Here is a 19,050-nt window from a genome sequence, read left to right on the forward strand (position 1 = left end):
AACAGTTAGCCAGGGAGCAATTATGCCTTCTCTGATTGATTTATTTGAATAATTTGCCTGAGGAGGCAAAAGTAGTTCACAAGTAGGAAAAAAAAAAGCTAAGGACTCAAGCTACATCTGAAACAATAAACAGTGTTTCATCCAGGCAGCAAGCTTTGACAGTCTGAAATAAGGCATAACCGGAACAAGAAAAAGTAGCAGTTTCTTGACTGGCCACAGAAAGGAACAGGTTCCCACAAAAGGGCATTTTTAAATGTCCAACTGTCAAGCAGAAATAAACATGTTTACAGCTTGGTATCGCCCCCCCCAAAAATGGTTTTGGTCTCTATAGCTAGTTTAACTCCCTATGACAACTGTAAGGGCAATGAAAATGATATACGAGGTCTGTGATTAAAAAAAAGCGGTCCTTTTTATTTTTTTCAAAAAATGAATGGATTTGATTCATATGTTTTTACGTCAGACAAGCTTGAACCCTCGTGCACATGCGTGAGTTTTGTCATGCCTGTCGGTGACGTCATTCGCCTGTGGGCAGGCTTTGAGTGAGGTGTGGACTCCCCCTCCCATCGGAATCTCTTTGTCTGAGACGCTGCAGGGAAACGGCGCGCGTTGCTTTATCAAATTTTTTCAGGACCGGTGAGGGATATCTGTGTGGACACTAGTCGAGAAATTCAGCTGGTTTTCGGTGTAAAGTTTAACGGCTGATGAGAGATTGTGGAGTTTCTTTCACTTTAAGCACAGCCCACAAAGCGGATCGGCGCGGCGCGGACGGAGGTGGCGTCCGTCTGGCTGTTTCGAGCTGAAAACATCCTAATTTAAAGCTCTGTTCACCCAGGACATCGTCAGAGAACAGAGAAGTTTCAGAAGAAGCCAGCATCAGGAGTTTACCCGGACATTCCACTGTTAAAGGAGATTTTGTAATGAAAGAACGTGCGGATGAATTTGCCGAGTCGGATCCGTGACGACGTGGCAAATCCATCTGCGCCGCGACATGAAAAACACCTCCGTGTTGAAAACCATTTGTAAAATTCAGGCGGCTTTTGATGGCTTTCAACAAGTGAGTATCTGAGAAATTGTTTAACAGCTGGGCATGTTCCAACTTGTCCGTTAAGGCTTCCAACGGAGGTGTTTTTCCTGTGGCGACCCCCCGCGGTCGGGTCCGGCCCGACATGCGAATCTGCCCGCATGTTCTTTCATTACAAAATCTCCTTTAACAGTGGAATGTCTGGATAAACTCCTGATCCTGAATTCTTCTGAAAGTTCTCTGTTATCTCACGACGTCTTGGGTCCACAGAGCCTGAAATTAGGAAGTTTTCAGCTTGAAACAGCGAGACGATGCCGCCTCGGAGCGCAGATCGCCGTCAGGCGCCGTGGACCGTCCTTACGGCGACAGTAAAACTCCAAAATCTCTTATCAGCCGTTAAAATTTTCACCGAAAACCAGCTGAATTTATCGAATGGTGTCCACTCAGTTGTGCCTTACAGGTTTTGAAAAATTTTTTATCAAACAAAGCAGCAGTCTCAGCCATTCCTAAACAATGAAAAAAAAAAAAAATCGACGAAAGGGTGGGCCACTCCTCACTCAAAGACTGCCACAGGCAAATGACGTAACCGACAGGCGTGAAAAACCTTTCGCATGCCCACGAGGGTTCAAGCATGTCTGATGTAATCACACGTGATTCAAATCCATATAGTTTTTGAAAAAAAAAATAATAGGGTCGGTTACTTTTCTCACAGACCTCGTATTTATTATATGGCTGCAATGCTACGCACGCTCCCAGTGGTTGATTTCCACCATTTTCCCAGATCCGGCTGGTTACCATGACTGCCTGTCCAAAATGCGTATCGCATTTGTTACAAACCAGAAAGCTAAAAAACGATTAGAAAAGCCAAACTGGACGTGAACATAATCCATAAATATCTGAACAGCATTAGAAAAAACACACAGATTCAAAGCTTACCAGCTAACGACCCGACCGTCTGTTAGCAAGTTCTTCATGGAGGTGAAGTGAACAGGTCTCACTACAAGTCCAAAACCGTGGCAATACCGTAAGTTCATGTGTTCATATATATATATATATAATAGCCTAATAATTATTAACCTTGCTTGCTCAGTCTGTACGGGAATATCAAACATCTGTGTTATTCGCATGGACCTCACTAACAGTCAGTCTGTACATATACCTTGGTCTGATATTTTTCCATACATACACACACTTAATATAACTTTTTAGTTTAAGATGTTTTAAACCATAAAGTTCTGCACAATTAGGGGCATGGCTGCTTTGAGAGACCACTTGTGTGTTATTGCTGAGCTGAGTCCAGAGCCTCCGTAGCACGGTGTGGCTGCTAGCCATTTGGCGGACTGTGCCTGATCATTTCTGAGCACTTTATTACAAATATCTGCTGTAATATGGCTTGTTGTGTGGTTAGTTCTCCAAACTGTTCATCTAAGACCTTTGTGCACCATTATATCAGTGAAATGAAATTATCATGTGATTTAATTGTGGATGCTAACAGCGTTACCATTTTTAGCAGTTATCGGTAGCTTGAAGACATTCTTCACCTCATAGGTGATTGGCTTGGTTTGAAGCTTGAAAAGCTTTGTATAAGAATTTTGTGAAATGTCAATGGAGAAAATCAGAACTGAAGTCCATAAAAAAGTTGGTGGTCACTGTTGAGCTCTATAGAAAACCTATGGATGACATCACGCACAATTTGTTCAGTGTATGTACAGTCGTTGATTACACCCACCCGCTTTCTGTTCTGTTAATTATCTGACAACCCCTCATGCAGTTTTAAACCCACAAGTTGGAGAGTATAGAAACTAGCAGTCACCATTACTAGAACAAACATCCCCGTATAAAACAAAAACCTGAGTGCATGCTGAAAGTATTCAAGATATGAGGTTTGTTTCAGCATGGTTTCTGTATTGCCATGCATGACAGTTTAAAGGCGTTGACAGTGGGTTAGACAATCCATTACCGGTGCTGACAGGAATGCCTTGATGATATCAGAGCAATGTCAACATGTAGTACAGAGACGTGGCTCCACAAGAAACAGGATGAAAGATCCTCAAATTCCCATCACTTCATTTAGGTAACTGCAGTAAACTCACAAAGTTTCATTCTATTGGGGACGTGATGGTCTAGTGGATAAAGCGTTGGGCTTCAGACCAGAGGATCCTCGGTTCAAACACCAGCCTGACTGGAAAATCACTAAGGGCCCTTGGGCAAGGTCCTTAATCCCAAAGTTGCTCCCGGTGTGCGGTGAGTGCCTTGCATGGCAGCACCCTGACATTGGTGTGTGAGTGCATCTGTGTGAATGTGAGGCATAATAGTAAAACACTTTGAGCATCTGATGCAGATGGAAAAGCGCTATACAACACGTCTACTTCAACACACAAGCATCCTGATTGATTGAGAGTGAAAATAATAAGTTGTTGATTCTGGCATTGGGTTTGTTTCTCTTAGACAGAGGAGAAGTATGACAATTATCTGATTAAGATATATTTAAGGAAGTCACATGAAAGATTGGACAATTTACTTTTGTGCTCTCTTGATGGGTTTTAATGCACTATCACTGATTGGAGACTTGGTGAAAGACAAATTGTGTGTATGCTTGTGTGAAACTGATGGTAAGTAAAAGAAAAGTGTTAGAGGAAGAGTGAGGCAGAGAGACTATATATAGAACTGAAACAGACCCATCACCCTGGTCAGTTGTTATCATTGGCTACTGAGAAGCAGCTCTGGGTATTCTGGGAGAGGTCGTCAATGGTGCAGTTCTCGGAACAGCATTGTTCCATGGAAGGTTTGAATATACATTAGCGAGCTGTCTATAGCTAGATAGATCAATAGATCTCACTGTCTATCATATAGATAGATATAGATACAGTGCATCTGGAAAGTATTCACGATCCTCCACGTTTTCCAAATTTTGTTGTTACAACCAGATTCCAAAATGGAGTAAATAAATTTTTTAATTTATTAATTTTTTTTTGCAAATTTATAAAAATAAAAAAAACTAAGAAATCACATGTACATACGTATTCACACCCTTTGCTCAATACTTTGTTGATGCACCTTTGGCCTCAAATCTTCTTGAATATGATGCCACAAGCTTGGTGCACCTATCTTAGGGCAGTTTTGCTCATTCCTCTTTGCAGCACCTCACAAGCGCCATCGGGTTGGATGGGGAGTGTTGGTGCACAACCATTTTCAAATCTCAAGAGATGTTCAATCAGATTTCGGTCTGGGCTCTGGCTGGGCCACTCAAGGACATTCAAAGAGTTGTTCTGAAGTCACTCCTTTGATATCTTGGCTGTGTGCTTAGGGTCATTGTCCTGCTGAAAGATGAAGTGAGGTCAAGAGCGCTCTGGAGCAGGTTTTCATCCAGGATGTCTCTGTACACTGTTGCATTCATCTTTCCCTCAATCCTGACTAGTCTCCCAGTTCCTGCTGCTGAAAAAACATCCCCACAACATGATGTGTCACCACCATGCTTCGCTGTAGGGATGGTGCCTGGTTTCATCCAAACATGACGCCTGGCATTCAAGCCAGAAATTTGAATCTTTGTCTCATCAAACCAAACAATTTTCTTTCTCATGGTTTCAGAGTCCTTCAGGTGCCTTTTTGGCAAACTCCAGGTAGGCTGCCATGTGTCTTTTACTTAGTCTGGACACTCAACCATAAAGGCCTGATTGGTGGATTGCTGCAGAGATGGTTGTCTTTCTGGAAGGTTCTCCTCCCCACAGTGGAATGCTAGAGCTCTAACAGAGTGACCATCAGGTTCTTTGTCACCTCCCAGACTAAGGCACTTCTCCCGTGATTGTTCAGTTTAGGCAGGCGGCCAGCTTTAGGAAAAGTCCTGATGGATACAAATTTCTTCCATTTACAGAAGATCAAGGTCAGTGTGCTCATTGGGACCTTCAAAGCAGCAGAAATGTTTCTGTACACTTCCCCAGATTTGTGCCTTGAGACAATCCTGTCTCAAGGCACAGAATTTACCACAGACGGACTCTAATTAGGCTGTATAAATATCTCCAGGATGATCAGTGGAAACAGGATGCACCTGAGCTCAATTTTGAGCTTTGTGGCAAAAGCTGTGAATACTTAAGTACATGTGATTTCTTAGAGTTTTGTTTTTATAGATTTGCAAAACTTAAAAAAAGTTCTTCATGTTGTCATTATGGGGTATCATAAGTCAAATTGAGGGAAGAATTAATTTTCTCCATTTTGGAATAAGGCTGTAACAAAACAAAATGTGGATAACGTCAATCGTTGTGAATACTTTTCACCGTACAGATAGATACATACACCTTCAACTGCTTATCCGGGATAGAGTTGTGGGGCCAACAGCTCCAGCAGGGGACCCCAAACTTCCCTTTCCCACCTCTGACTGGGGAATCCCAAAGTTTTCCCAGGCCAGTGTGGAGATATAATTTCTCCACCTAGTCCTGGGTCTTCCCTGGGCTCTCCTCCCAGCTGGGCATGCATGGAACACCTCCCTAGGGAGGTGCCCAGGAGGTATCCTTACCAGATGCCCGAACCACCTCAGCTGGCTCCCTTGAACATGAAGAAGTAGCGGCTCTACTCTGAGCTCCTCACAAATGACTGAGCTTCTCCCTATATCTCTAAGGGAAACACCAGCCACCCTCCTGAGGAAACCCATTTCGGTTGCTTGCATCCACAATCTAGTTCTTTCAGTCATGACCCAACCCTCATGACCACAGGCAAGAGTAGGAACAAAGATTGACCAGTAGATCGAGCGCTTTGCCTTTTGGCTCAACTCCCTTTCGTCACAACAGTACAGTCAAGCGAATGCAATACCACCCCTGCTGCCCAGATTCCCTGGCCAATCTCACACTCCATGGTCCCTCACTCATGAACAAGACCCCCGGGTACTTGAACTCCTTTAAGACCTCATTCCCTACACAGAATAGGCAATCCATTGATTTCCTGTTGAGAAACATGGCCTCAGATTTAGAGGTTCTATCCTCATCCCAGCTGCTCCACACTTGGCCCAACAAACTGAAGAGCCTCCTCTCCCCAACTACACCTTGATATCCTGTCAATGAATATTACAAATAATATTTGTGACAAGGCGGAAACGTGTCCGACTTACCTCAGAGAACCCAAACACAGCTCTCTCTTTTTGAGTACAGAGATTGGATGGCCCTGAGAAGGGACCCCTCACTCCATACTCCTGCAGCACCTCCAACAGTATCTCCTGGGGTACCCAATCATATGCCTTCTCCAAAACAAAACACATTTAGTCTGGATGGGCATATTCCCAGGCCCCCTCTAGGATCCTTGTGAGAGTGAAGAGCTGGTCGGTTTTTCCACGGCCAGGACAGAACCCCCATTGTTCCTCTTCAATGTGAGGTTCAACTATGGTCCGAACCCTCCTTTCCAGCACCCTGGAGTATCTGTTACCAGGAAGGCTGAGTAGTATGATGCCCCTGTAATTGGCACACTCTCTAGTCCCCCTTTTTAAGTATGGGGACACCAACTCCAGTTTGCCACTCCTTAGGCACTGTCCTAGACCTCCATGCAATGCTGAAGAGACATCTCATCCAAGACAATCCGTACACACGCAGAGCCTTCAGTATTTCTGGATGAATCTCATCAAGCCCTGGGTCATTCCCATTGTGGAGATGAATGACTACCTCAGTGACTTCCACCAGGAAAATTGATGATGATTGCTCATCAGTTCCCAGCTGTGCCTCTAGGACAGAGGCTGCTCCAGTGTGATGCAAGAAGTCCTCCAAGTGCGCCTTCCACACACACATACATACATACATACATACGTGTGTGTGTGTGTGTGTGTGTGTGTGTGTGCGTGCGTGCGTGCGTGCGTGCGTGCGTGCAGGGTGAGCACAAAGACACTCCTTGATTTCAAGTACCTATAATATCAGAACTTAGTGGAATTTCTTGATAAACATTGTGATCGTAGATATGCTGCAGAGAGTCTGGACTGAGCTAGATGATCATATTGATGTGCTTTTCCATCTGCATCAGAAGCTCAAATTACTTTACAATTATGCTTCACATTCACACACCTATGTCAGGGTGCTGCCATCAAGGCGCTCACTACACACTTGGAGCAATGAGGGGATTAAGGACCTTGCTGAAGAACCCTTAGTGATTTTCTGGCCTGGCTGGGTTTTGAACAGAGGATCCTCTGGTCTGAAACCCATGCTTAACCACTAGACCATCACCTCCCCACATGAAACCATCGCCATCACTGATACCACATGAAACTTTATGAGATCATGCAACTGTAGCCACCAAAATAAGAAGAATATTCTAAACATCAATGTATTCTGGGTAAATGTTTTATGGTCAAATGATACAAAGATTGAGCTATTTGGCCACAATGACAAGAAGTATGTTTGGAGGAGTAAAGGTGAGGCTTTCAAACCTAAGAACACTGTACGAACTGTCAAGCATGGTGGTCGTAGCATCACGCACTGGGGCTGTTTTGCTGCCAGTGTTACTGGTGTATTGTACAAGTGGATAGAATAATGAAGAAGAAGCCTGTCTCCCAGTTCTTCAACATCACCTCGTATCAACAGCTAGACAGTTGAAACATGGCCACACTTGGGTGTTCCAACAGGATAATGATCCAAAACACACATCAAATGGTTGTGGGTTGGATAAAGCAGGCTGACATTAAGCCTCTGGAATGGCCTTCCCAAAACCCCAACCTCAACCTTATTGAAAATTTGTGGACTGCACTTTAAAGCTGGATTTCTCCCAGGAAACCAACCAATTTAAATGAACTGTACCAATTCTGCCAAGAAGAGTGGTCAAATATCCACCCAGAATGATGCCAGAAGATTGTTGATGGCTACCAAAAGCCTCTGTTTGAGGTGCAGCTTGCTAAGGGAGATTAAACCAAATATTACTGGGGGTGTATGTAATATTTCAGCCTGTGTGTATAATTTGAACTCTGTGTGGATTAGAAAAGAATCAAAATAAAGACATTAATGATGTATGCTGTACAGTCATTCCACCCTGGCAAAAGAACTTTTCAAATACTTCATTAAAAAGCCCAAATTACCATGACATTCATGCCCACAATAAGTGTATGTAAGCATCAGACCACAAATGTATATAATTGATATGCTTGCAATCAGTAAATAATAATTTTTGCAATATTATTGTTAATTAGACGCCAAATGTATTTTCATCCCTGCAAGATATTTGGCATTTATTCACTGAGTGTAACAGGCTGCATCATCAAATGTAGTGTGTGTAGTTTTTAGTCCAGGAGGTCTTAAAACATCTGAACATATTTTCATCTCCTGAGTCAGTGCAGGCTATGGTAGAACTGACAACTAGTGCAGCTTTTCCAAAGAGCTTAATGTACCTACTCCCTTGGGCTGCCATACACTATATTTCTTTTTAGCAATGTGCCTTGTAAATAGCCCTGAGAAAGGTTCAAATATTGATTCACTGTGTTGTAAATTTATCTGTAAATAATTGGGACTGCAGAGACGATAAATCTTCTGACCTTGAAAGCGCTTTTATTGGGAAAACAGGTTAATGGATTCTACAATAAGAGGTTTTCTGAGTATAGTCAGTTACTGGACTTTAAATAATTCTTTATGTGCAACTGGTTGTGGCATTAAAAAGACACCATAGGGATAATGGTTCAACTAAAAAAAAAAAAAAAAAAAATTTATAACACTTATTTTGGCAATAAAGTCACAAAGAAGTAATACATAAATATATATCCCAGTATTTTTTTTTTTTTTTTTTTTTTTTTTTGGTGGAATGGCAAAATTCAATACATTCTAGTGTTTTATATGAAATGGGCTAAATATACAGTCAGACAGACTGACGTGACGGAATGTCAATATGCAGTGAGTTGGGTACCTCCTTCGCATCAGTAATGTGGCTAATCCTAAATCCGGCTTCCTGCATACTACATTAGCATTGTGTCAATTACATTTTTGTTCTGTCCTACAGACGTGTTTGTTGCAGTGCATTTGGGGAATCAGTGGACAAGAGAAAGCGAGAGCGAGAGCTAGAAAGAGGACTTACCTTAAATGTATCAGGGAGTGTGTGCTGAATCAATCAACAATCCAATCAATCCACATCAATCAATCAATGTCGTTTATTTCAGCATGCACACAAAACATGCTTAACAAAGAATTGCCCATTTACAAAACAAAAAGAACAATTATTAACAATTAACAATTATTCCAAATTTCAATCTGGACGACAATTATACCAGAACATCAACATGTTAAAAAAAAACAAAAAACAAAACCAACCAACAAACAGATGTTAAATCATCTCCCTTTTAGATATCAAACTAGAATTATTTTCCTTTTTTGACATTTGCATACGATTGTCATTTACAGGCAGGCTGACAGATGGCTGGACAAATGGAAGGGTGATTCCTATACCTCTCAATCTTTTGTTTGCAGTGGATATAACTATATAACACTTCCCAACCACTGGACACTGCATACATCTACATATAGAATTAGTGAGGAAATCCTGCTGATAACAAGATGTAAGGAGCCATAGGCTACCAATAAAAATACTTGAAGAAGGCTGAGGAAGTGTCTGTTCCACGGTGCCTGCTTTTACTGAAAGCCTTCCCATTCTTCAAATATCTCCTTTTATGGACTACATAAAACTGGGATGCCATGGAATTCACAGTAAAACATTTCACTGGCACTTTGAGAAGCTACCAAACTTGAGTTGTAAAACTGTTTTACACCATAAAAGGTAGATTAAAATAGGAAAAGAAGTTGTGAGGACAGTTCAGGACAACGGCTATCCCACAGCACAGCACTGTCAACACTACGCTGCAGCTAGTGTCGTATGCTATATGTACGTATGGAGCTTAGCAACAGCAGCTGTGAGGATAAGTGTGGTTTGGCAACAGCTCGCCACTCTCCAATAAGCTCCACTGTGCAGTTTCTTCTCTGACTGCACGCTTAAACTGGCAGACAGACATCCATGTATTTCTGATGCGTATGCAGATGTGTGTGAGGAAATGTGCGTAGATGTGTGAGTGATCAGTGGTCAGGAGCTGTGCCCTTTGTCACCACAAATGGGATTTAATGGGTCGGATAAGATTAGTTTGTGATTTGGCTTGATTTTTGTATAGAGACTGAAAACAATATTGTTGGTGAGGACTGAGCCAGATCTTATGTAAGATCTGAGAGAGAGAGAGAGAGAGAGAGAAAACAAAAGGTACATATGTGGAACAAGGCATGATGAGTATGAAAGAGACAAACAGAAAGAGCGAGAGAGATGATCTGTGGAGTAAAACTATATGGTTGTGTTGCAGATGAGCTGTCATCAGTCCTCACTCACCTTTCATATGAGGTACTTTCATTTCTATGAGGCACGCTGCACATCAGTATCATCTTACATTCAGTTATGTGCAGCTACCATCCATATTCTCCCTTTCCATTTTCACCTGATCACTTTCTGAACTTTTTTGCCCCTTAACAAGATGTTTTGTATGCTACCATTAAAAAAAAAGGGGGGGGGGGGGTTAGTTCAAATTTGTAATGAAATGTAAGACTCAGTAAAGTCTGAGGTGGATCTGCATGTTCAACTGGCACAAGTTTTACCCCGGATGCCCTTCCTGATGTAACTCCGCATTTCATGGAGAAATGTGGCAGGGGTGGGGTTTGAACCGGGAACCTTCCACACTGAAACCAAGTGCACTAACCACTTGGCCCGACCCATGATTGTCATTATTATATAATTATGAGGTGGTTATTTCAAAGTTCTTAAATATGAGGGTTTTGTTTGAATTTATATTTAGTATTATTTAAAAATGTGACAAAGGCAGAAATAATTGAAAAATCCTGTGTTTCCCAATTAAGCACACTGGCATACAACATGTAGTACAGGTAAGAGAATACAAAACATGCAATATGTCAGTTTTGCTATTGGATTAGTGTATAAGCTCCAACATGAACAGATGTATGATTTTTAGTGTTTACAAATGTTTGACTGTTAAACTTTATTCAAAAAATTTTAGCTGACTTGGCTAGCAAAAATACTAACCTGCGAATGAAAACGTTCGCTTCACTAATAAGCCGTTAGATTACCACTGGAGTGTATCAAGATCAAACACTCAGAAGGCTGATGCTGCAGGTTCTGTTTGATCAGGACAAGACCCCAACTCATAATTTAACAGCTGGCACAGCTGGCTGACCAGAGATCTCTCTTGAATTGGCATCTGACTTCCATCTGTTTGCAAACATAACAAAATATCAGTGAGATTATGATGTCATATTGGCCTTTGAGGACTTTTTTGAACATCAGAAGAAGAAATCAAAGGAAGCCCCTTCGGGTGCACCCTTGCTTTTTTCCCCACACTCGGGGTCACCATAACAGATCTGAGGTGGAGCTGCAAGTTTTATGCCAGATGCCTTTCCTGATGCAACTTCACGTTACATGGAGGAACTGGCAGGTGTGGGGTGGGATTTGATCAGGGAGCCTTCTGCACTGAAACCAAGCAAACTATCTACTTGGCCACCACACCCTGGAAGAAGAAATCAAAGACAACTTGTTTTTAAAATAACCAAAATATGGTCTCATCCCACAAGGGCATCATAGTCCATGGGGTTTTTAGTTGATCTCGTACTTTGCTTATGATTCCACCTCTAAACAGGGTTTTTTTTTTTCAGTGTTGTATAGCAACGAAGTAAAAATACTTCACTACTGTACTTCAGTACGTTTTGGGAGACTTTGTACTTTACTTGAGGTTTTTTAAATTCAGCTTACTTTCACTTTTACTTCACTACATTTCTGACCTTAATTGCATAGTTCTACTCTGATACATTTTCTATGCGCCATGCCATTACTCATTAAAAAAAAGACACACACACATGCACACACGAAAAAAGTCATGTTTTCACCCAGAGACACCACTGATTACTAGTGAGTGCAACGAAGTCAGGCCGATTTGTCATGAGGCATGTCCGGTAGGCTTTTTTGTAGTTGCACACTTGAGGGGTGTTTGTCAGGAAAATGATCATTTCTCTACATTGATTACAGACCTGCAGCGGGTCTGTAATCAACTTTTCTGCAGCGCGGCTTTGCTTTGCGTCGATCTACGATTTGTGGATTTTATTTTGCTTTATCCTAATTTTTCCCTGATAAAACCCCGAAGAGCATATGTCTATGAGGAATATTTAATATTTTTATGTTAAACCGACCTGTTATGGTCTTCTGAAACAGCTGATAGATGTATTTTATAACTTAAAAACGGGACCAATGCTAACGCGTTAGCATGTCTATGGCGTTTTCAATGTTAAAGGTAGCATTAAGATGTTCGCATCAGCACGTTTGTGTTGATTTGTGTTCGTTGTCGTAAAAGAGTCAAATTGTAATTTTTTAAATTTATTTTTATTCATATATTATAGCAACAACAACAATAGTCTACATAATAAACAATAATAGTCAATAATAATAATAGACTAATGATGTTACAATACAATTTTAGAGAAAGAGACAAAAAGAACCTAATGAAACAAAACAACAGAAAAGATAAAACCATGTAACAATGAAAATAATTACATATAGAAATAAATAACTGTTTTCTGTGAACACCTAGTGAGTAGCCTACTCTCGTTTAGGTTTTGAAACCTTGTTTCTGTAGTGTTTTTGTGTGATGTGCACAATTTTTTAGTATTTTGACTAATACTACCAGTCATTTACAAGCCTAGATAAACTTTTATAAAAAAAAAAATCCGTTTTTGATTATTAACATTTACTTGTACTTTTACTTTCAATACTTGAGTACATTTAGTTGTACATTACTTGTCATACTTAAGTACAATAAATACTAGATACTTTAAGACTTTTACTTGAGTAGCATTTCAATCGGTTACTTGAACTTCTACCAAAGTCATTTTTTTTAATGGGTATCTGTACTTTTACTTAAGTGTGATTTTCCGGTACTTTATACAACACTGGGTTTTTTGTTTTTTTTTTCTTTACATTTCCTGCTGATCACCAGGAGACATCTAGTTATGATCAGACTCATGAAGAGGAGCAGACCATTTCATTTAATCCTGGTCTTAACTGGAATTCTGGATTTTCTTTTCTTTGTTTAACATGGTAGAATATGCAATTTTCAATCCTTAAATGCACATTATAATAGCATATTTATTCATATATCCACCATGTTGTCCTGTTCTGTTTCTAAACTACTGCTGGGAACTGAAGAAGGCATAGCTCCATCAAGATTCAACAGTCCTTTGCTTATCTAAGTGAACTGAAATCAAGTGGAAGTGTTGTTTCACCAAAGTATAGTCCACAAGGAAATCAAAATCTATCCAACTTTCTGACCAAAAATGCATTTCTCTAATATATAAATAAATTAATCTTAGAAGTCTTTCATGTGTTTTTGAGGTGCCCTGCTAATACATAAGCACACTGGTTCCCCTACGATTTCGAGCCAAAGAACCACTTTTAGTGTTATTTGGCACCATTTTTGTTTTTAAATGTTTCATGACATTAAACACACAAACGTGTCTCAAGGGGGCACATACATTTTCACAGCACAGCAAGCTGAAAACCTTTAGTGTTCAATGTCATCTGTAATTGTCATTTATTATAATAGCATTTGTTCACTTTGCTTGCTGTAACTTTAACGTGATTAAAAAGAGTTAAGGAATTTGCCTTTAATTTGAAATATTTTCTGTTTTTCCCCCTCATATGTTCTTCTCTATTTCTGTTTTCTATCACCATTCTCTCATTTTGTAACATTGCATCTTTTTGAGTTTATGCCCACACACACAGACACACACACACCACTGCAGCGAGACTTCACATGGCTTCAGTTAGTGGGAAAAGTCTCACATCCAAAGTAATAACACAAACATGGCAACCAAAGCTGGCCCCAAGGGGGATTGGCACAGGACTTGGCAAGCCATTCATCTAGACTCTTACATTGCCACAAATCTGTGCAGTGCCACATTTAGTGTTAGCGTGTGCTAATGCACGTTTGTTTGTGCATGTGTACTGCAATGTGTTCTGCATGTATGCATGTGTGTGTTTTCTTCAAGATATTCTCTGTGTGAGAGCTGGTGACTGTTTTATGCGTGCATGCAGCAGTGAAATTTTGTTGACTTACATCTGCCAATGTACCCAAATGAAGCTAAGCCGACTCGGAAAAACAGAAGCTGCAGCATACTACTCAAAGAATTATCATATTTCAAGGTTATGCTGAGGGAAAGTTGTTTCTTGAAGTTGTGTGATTGAATGGCAGATGGGGAGGGCCACAAGAGGTAACGTTAGTGCAGACCGTGGATAACACAGAAACCAAAGGACCATCAAATTACATGTCCAAGCAGAGGGTTTCAAGCCAAATTTGGTGAGCCCGAACTTTGACTGGGGCACATTTACTATAGGCGCACAAAGTAAAGTGGAATGCATGGAAACAGAAGCTTTTCTCGTGTGGTCAATACATGACAGACGATATATGACTCAGTTGTGCTAACATGCTGGCGGCGGGGGCTAACATACGGGTGGCAGGGTGGAGTCAGGATGCGGGGAGGGGGCTTATGAAGCGAGTTGAGAAACATGAGACAGATGAAAATCAATTATTTCTTCAATCAGTTATCAGGGAATGCTTATGTGTGTACGTGCAGTGTGCATGTAGTTACACTGTAGGTACAGAAAACAGAGGTGTGAGGTGAAGGGCATTTTCAGCACCCATTTCAGTCTTACCCTGGAAATGGTGAGTGGCATGTTGAAATCCTTCCCTCCCTGCAGCCTGAAGCCCCAGGGAGCAGGACCTAAGAGTGTGACGCTGTAGTTGCTGCTCATAGTCTCCGTGCTGATGTCAGACGCACTCACAGATTACGTCACTATAGTCAGACGAAGGCAGATATGTTGCAGATCGGTGGTGCTGCGGTCCGATTACTTTTCAGGTGATCTTCCAAGGCCTGAAAGTATGAAAATGTATCGTTTGTTTATGGTTATGTAAGACAAAGGACATACAACAGAGAGAGGATAGAAAGGCAAACTTCTTTCAGCTGTACTTATTAAACAGCAGGTAATCCAGTTTTCTCACTTGGTGATTCTGATACAATCAAATTATCAGCCAATATTAAAACTATAAAAACTGCTTGCAATATCTGTATGATTATTGTTTCTTCTTCTTCTTATTATTATTATTTTTTTGTATAAAAAAATTCTTAATGCAAATAAATGTTGATAAAGAGAAAATCTCAAAGTTAATGTCACAGCTGATAAATAACCGATTCACAAAGTAGCAACAGTATCAAAAAATGTACAGAAAAAGACAATATTATAATGTTCAAATTATTACCCTGCATTTAAAAAAAAACTTTAAGTAAAATGCTCTACAGGAAAGCTCACAAAGTTAACAGGGGCATACTGTATCCCACTATTTAGTTTTATCATGATGTGAAAAAGCGTTACCTCTTTAATGGAAATTCCAGAGAAAAAGAATCCCCTTGCAAGCAGGTAGATGATATATGGACTGCTGGACTGGTTCCTACTCAGTAAACACACTGTGTGTGTTTGTGTGTGACAGAGGTGGAGGAAGATGCAATGGTCTTATATACAAGCTAATGACAGAGGGGAGGGAAAAGGTGGAGGAGGGGGGAGGAAGCATGGACAGAGATTAGAATGGGAGGAGAGAGGGAGGAGACAGAGAAAAGAGGAGTCACCCATTGGTGGAGTGACTGGAACATAGAAGAGGAGAAAAGGGGGAGATGACCTGGGGAGGGGGTTGAGTAAAGAGAGTGGGAGCACTGTCTGTGCACAGAGAACATGACCAGGGGAGGGTGGGAGGGCATGGCAGAGTGAAAGACAGGCAAAGAGGGCACGGTTTATCTTTCATCGCGATATTTTGGGAACATGTACTCAGTGTTTCTGGCCACTTTATTTAAGGTGGAACCAAGCGTAACTAGATCATGACCCAAGTACAGATCCCAGAACACCGAATAGAAAGAGTTCCCAAAGCGCACCTTTAACAGACAAATTAGACTTATATCATTCTTCATGAACATCTTTTCTAATACCCCGTCACACTAGCTGAATAAGCCCAAATGCCATCAGATCGAAAGTTTGACCTACATTCCGGCACAGTCGAGGTACATTCAAAAACCTCCGACAGCATTCTGAGTGCACACCAAACAGTCACATTCACACAGCCAGCCCAAATGTAGAGCACATGCTCACCTCTTTCTAGGTGCAGTCGAGGTGTAAAAATATTGTATGGCAGTCGAGGTGGCTTCTAACAGCATTCTAAATATTCTCATGGTATTTGAAACAGTCTGATCACATTCAAGGGAAATTCACCATGGGCAGACATATCAAATCCTGCTGGCATGTCCTGGACTGCACTTCCACTGCATCCCATTCGGAGTGCGCAAAGGAAATATTCTAACGTGCAAAGTCTGTGGCACACATTCATTTTGTGAAGTACATGTGAACATTGTGCAATCAAACCAAAAGTACTATGTGTCACTGCAAGTCAACACGTCACACAGCCGCGTGCACATCTGAATGGGGTGTTGCATCCATAATAAACATAATATCACAGATACATTGTCATTCCCTCTTATGGGTTAGATAATAAATCTGTAATATTATGGTCATCATAGCTGTAACACCATGCACAGAAGCGTTGTGCCGCTGCACTACAGCGGCACAGCACAGCACGTTTGAGTGGGGTGTCACAGCTGTAATAAACATATTATGACAGCTACACCATCTAACTCATTAAAAGGAATGACGATGCAACTGCTATACCAACCCATTATAGTATGAATAATATCAATAATCACCTTTGGAACAGCTCCATATGCAGCTTCCACCGTTCAGCGCACACCAGCCAGGCTACAGCCTGTGATATAATCCATGTGATCCTGGAAGTGACATCAGCCAAGTTACGAGAGAAAATGTGCCATCCACTAAAACATAAATATTCCATATGACATAGCGTCCAGCAGTGCACCGTGTGTCATCCAGCCAGACGGCCCACTGCGCGTACTGCACGTAACACCTGATCACAATGTTCAGAGAGACCATTATGTGTAACATTAAGTGATTGCCAGGATACATACGCAAACCACAATATGATCACTTCATGGAGCTACGATCATGGAGAGAGGAAGGGTGTGAAGGGGAGCGAGGGGGCGAACAACAGAGGGAGAGAGCACGTGAGTAAGACGGGGTGGCCGGCCAGCCGCTGTGTAATGCTGTAATATCAACACCTGCCTTGACACTTTTCTGGATTACATATGATATATGGCTTGATACATGTAATCCAGGTTCTCCTGAATATGGGTTTTCTGTGATGCATCACAGGTTGTTGGCTATAACTGCCGTACCGGTAATAATGAGTGTGCGCGTCAGTGATCTGTTGGCCATAATCTGATCACATGCTTTTACACACATTACAGTGATGTGATTGTCAGTGGACATGTGGTTACATGTCATCGGATCATAGGTTGGATAGCATTCTGAATCCAGCAAAGAGACACGGCAGGTCTTCAAAAGATTGCAGACCACTGCACTCACTCTGCCACACCCCTCCCCTTTCTTGCCTTCCACCCAGTTTTCGGGTGGCAATCAAACTGCACCTGTACAGCAATCGATGTACAACCCCTGGCAAAAATTATGGAATCACCGGCCTCGGAGGATGTTCATTCAGTTGTTTAATTTTGTAGAAAAAAAGCAGATCACAGACATGACACAAAACTAAAGTCATTTCAAATGGCAACTTTCTGGCTTTAAGAAACACTATAAGAAATCAAGAAAAAAAGATTGTGGCAGTCAGTAACGGTTACTTTTTTAGACCAAGCAGAGGAAAAAAATATGGAATCACTCAATTCTGAGGAAAAAATTATGGAATCACCCTGTAAATTTTCATCCCCAAAACTAACACCTGCATCATATCAGATCTGCTCGTTAGTCTGCATCTAAAAAGGAGTGCACACACCTTGGAGAGCTGTTGCACCAAGTGGACTGACATGAATCATGGCTCCAACACGAGAGATGTCAATTGAAACAAAGGAGAGGATTATCAAACTCTTAAAAGAGAGTAAATCATCATGCAGTGTTGCAAAAGATGTTGGTTGTTCACAGTCAGCTGTGTCTAAAGTCTGGACCAAATACAAACAACATGGGAAGGTTGTTAAAGGCAAACATACTGGTAGACCAAGGAAGACATCAAAGCGTCAAGACAGAAAACTTAAAGCAATATGTCTCAAAAATCGAAAAATGTACAACAAAACAAATGAAGAACGAATGGGAGGAAACTGGAGTCAACGTCTGTGACCGAACTGTAAGAAACCGCCTAAAGGAAATGGGATTTACATACAGAAAAGCTAAACGAAAGGCATCATTAACACCTAAACAGAAAAAAAACAAGGTTACAATGGGCTAAGGAAAAGCAATTGTGGACTGTGGATGACTGGATGAAAGTCATATTCAGTGATGAATCTCGAATCTGCATTGGACAAGGTGATGATGCTGGAACTTTTGTTTGGTGCCGTTCCAATGAGATTTATAAAGATGACTGACTGAAGAGAACATGTAAATTTCCACAGTCATTGATGATATGGGGCTGCATGTCAGGTAAAGGTACTGGGGAGATGGCTGTCATTACATCATCAATAAATGCACAAGTTTATGTTGATATTTTGGACAATTGAAAGGATGTTTGGGGATGATGAAATCATTTTTCAAGATGATAATGCATCTTGCCATAGAGCAAAAACTGCAAAAACATTCCTTGCAAAAAGACACATAGGGTCAATGTCATGGCATAGGGTCAGTGTCAATGAGCAGATCTGATTGGATGCAGGTGTTAATTTGGGGGATGAAAATTTACAGGGTGATTCCATAATTTTTTCCTCAGAATTGAGTGATTCCATATTTTTTTCCTCTGCTTGGTCTAAAAAAGTAACCGTTACTGACTGCCACAATCTTTTTTTCTTGATTTCTTATAGTGTTTCTTAAAGCCAGAAAGTTGCCATTTGAAATGACTTTAGTTTTGTGTCATGTCTGTGATCTGCTTTTTTCTA

The 19,050-nt window shown here is 41.1% G+C and overlaps 1 protein-coding gene across 8 annotated transcripts in view; it reads right to left on the minus strand.

The window, feature by feature from the left end:
* Nucleotides 1-15,563, minus strand: part of pdlim5a (PDZ and LIM domain 5a) — a 214,138-nt gene extending 198,575 nt beyond the window's left edge. For all 8 annotated transcript variants that reach the window (XM_034170425.1, XM_034170422.1, XM_034170426.1 and 5 more), the window contains exons 1-2: nt 15,434-15,563; nt 14,717-14,934 (exon numbers count right to left, since the gene is read on the minus strand). In XM_034170425.1, the coding sequence (XP_034026316.1) occupies nt 14,717-14,815 (99 nt within the window). In that variant the 5' untranslated portion in view covers nt 14,816-14,934; nt 15,434-15,563. The remainder of the gene's footprint in view (nt 1-14,716; nt 14,935-15,433) is intronic.
* Between the last annotated feature and the right edge of the window lie 3,487 nt (nt 15,564-19,050).

This window comes from Thalassophryne amazonica, chromosome 5 (genome assembly GCF_902500255.1).
Source record: "Thalassophryne amazonica chromosome 5, fThaAma1.1, whole genome shotgun sequence".
NCBI classification, from domain to species: domain Eukaryota; kingdom Metazoa; phylum Chordata; class Actinopteri; order Batrachoidiformes; family Batrachoididae; genus Thalassophryne; species Thalassophryne amazonica.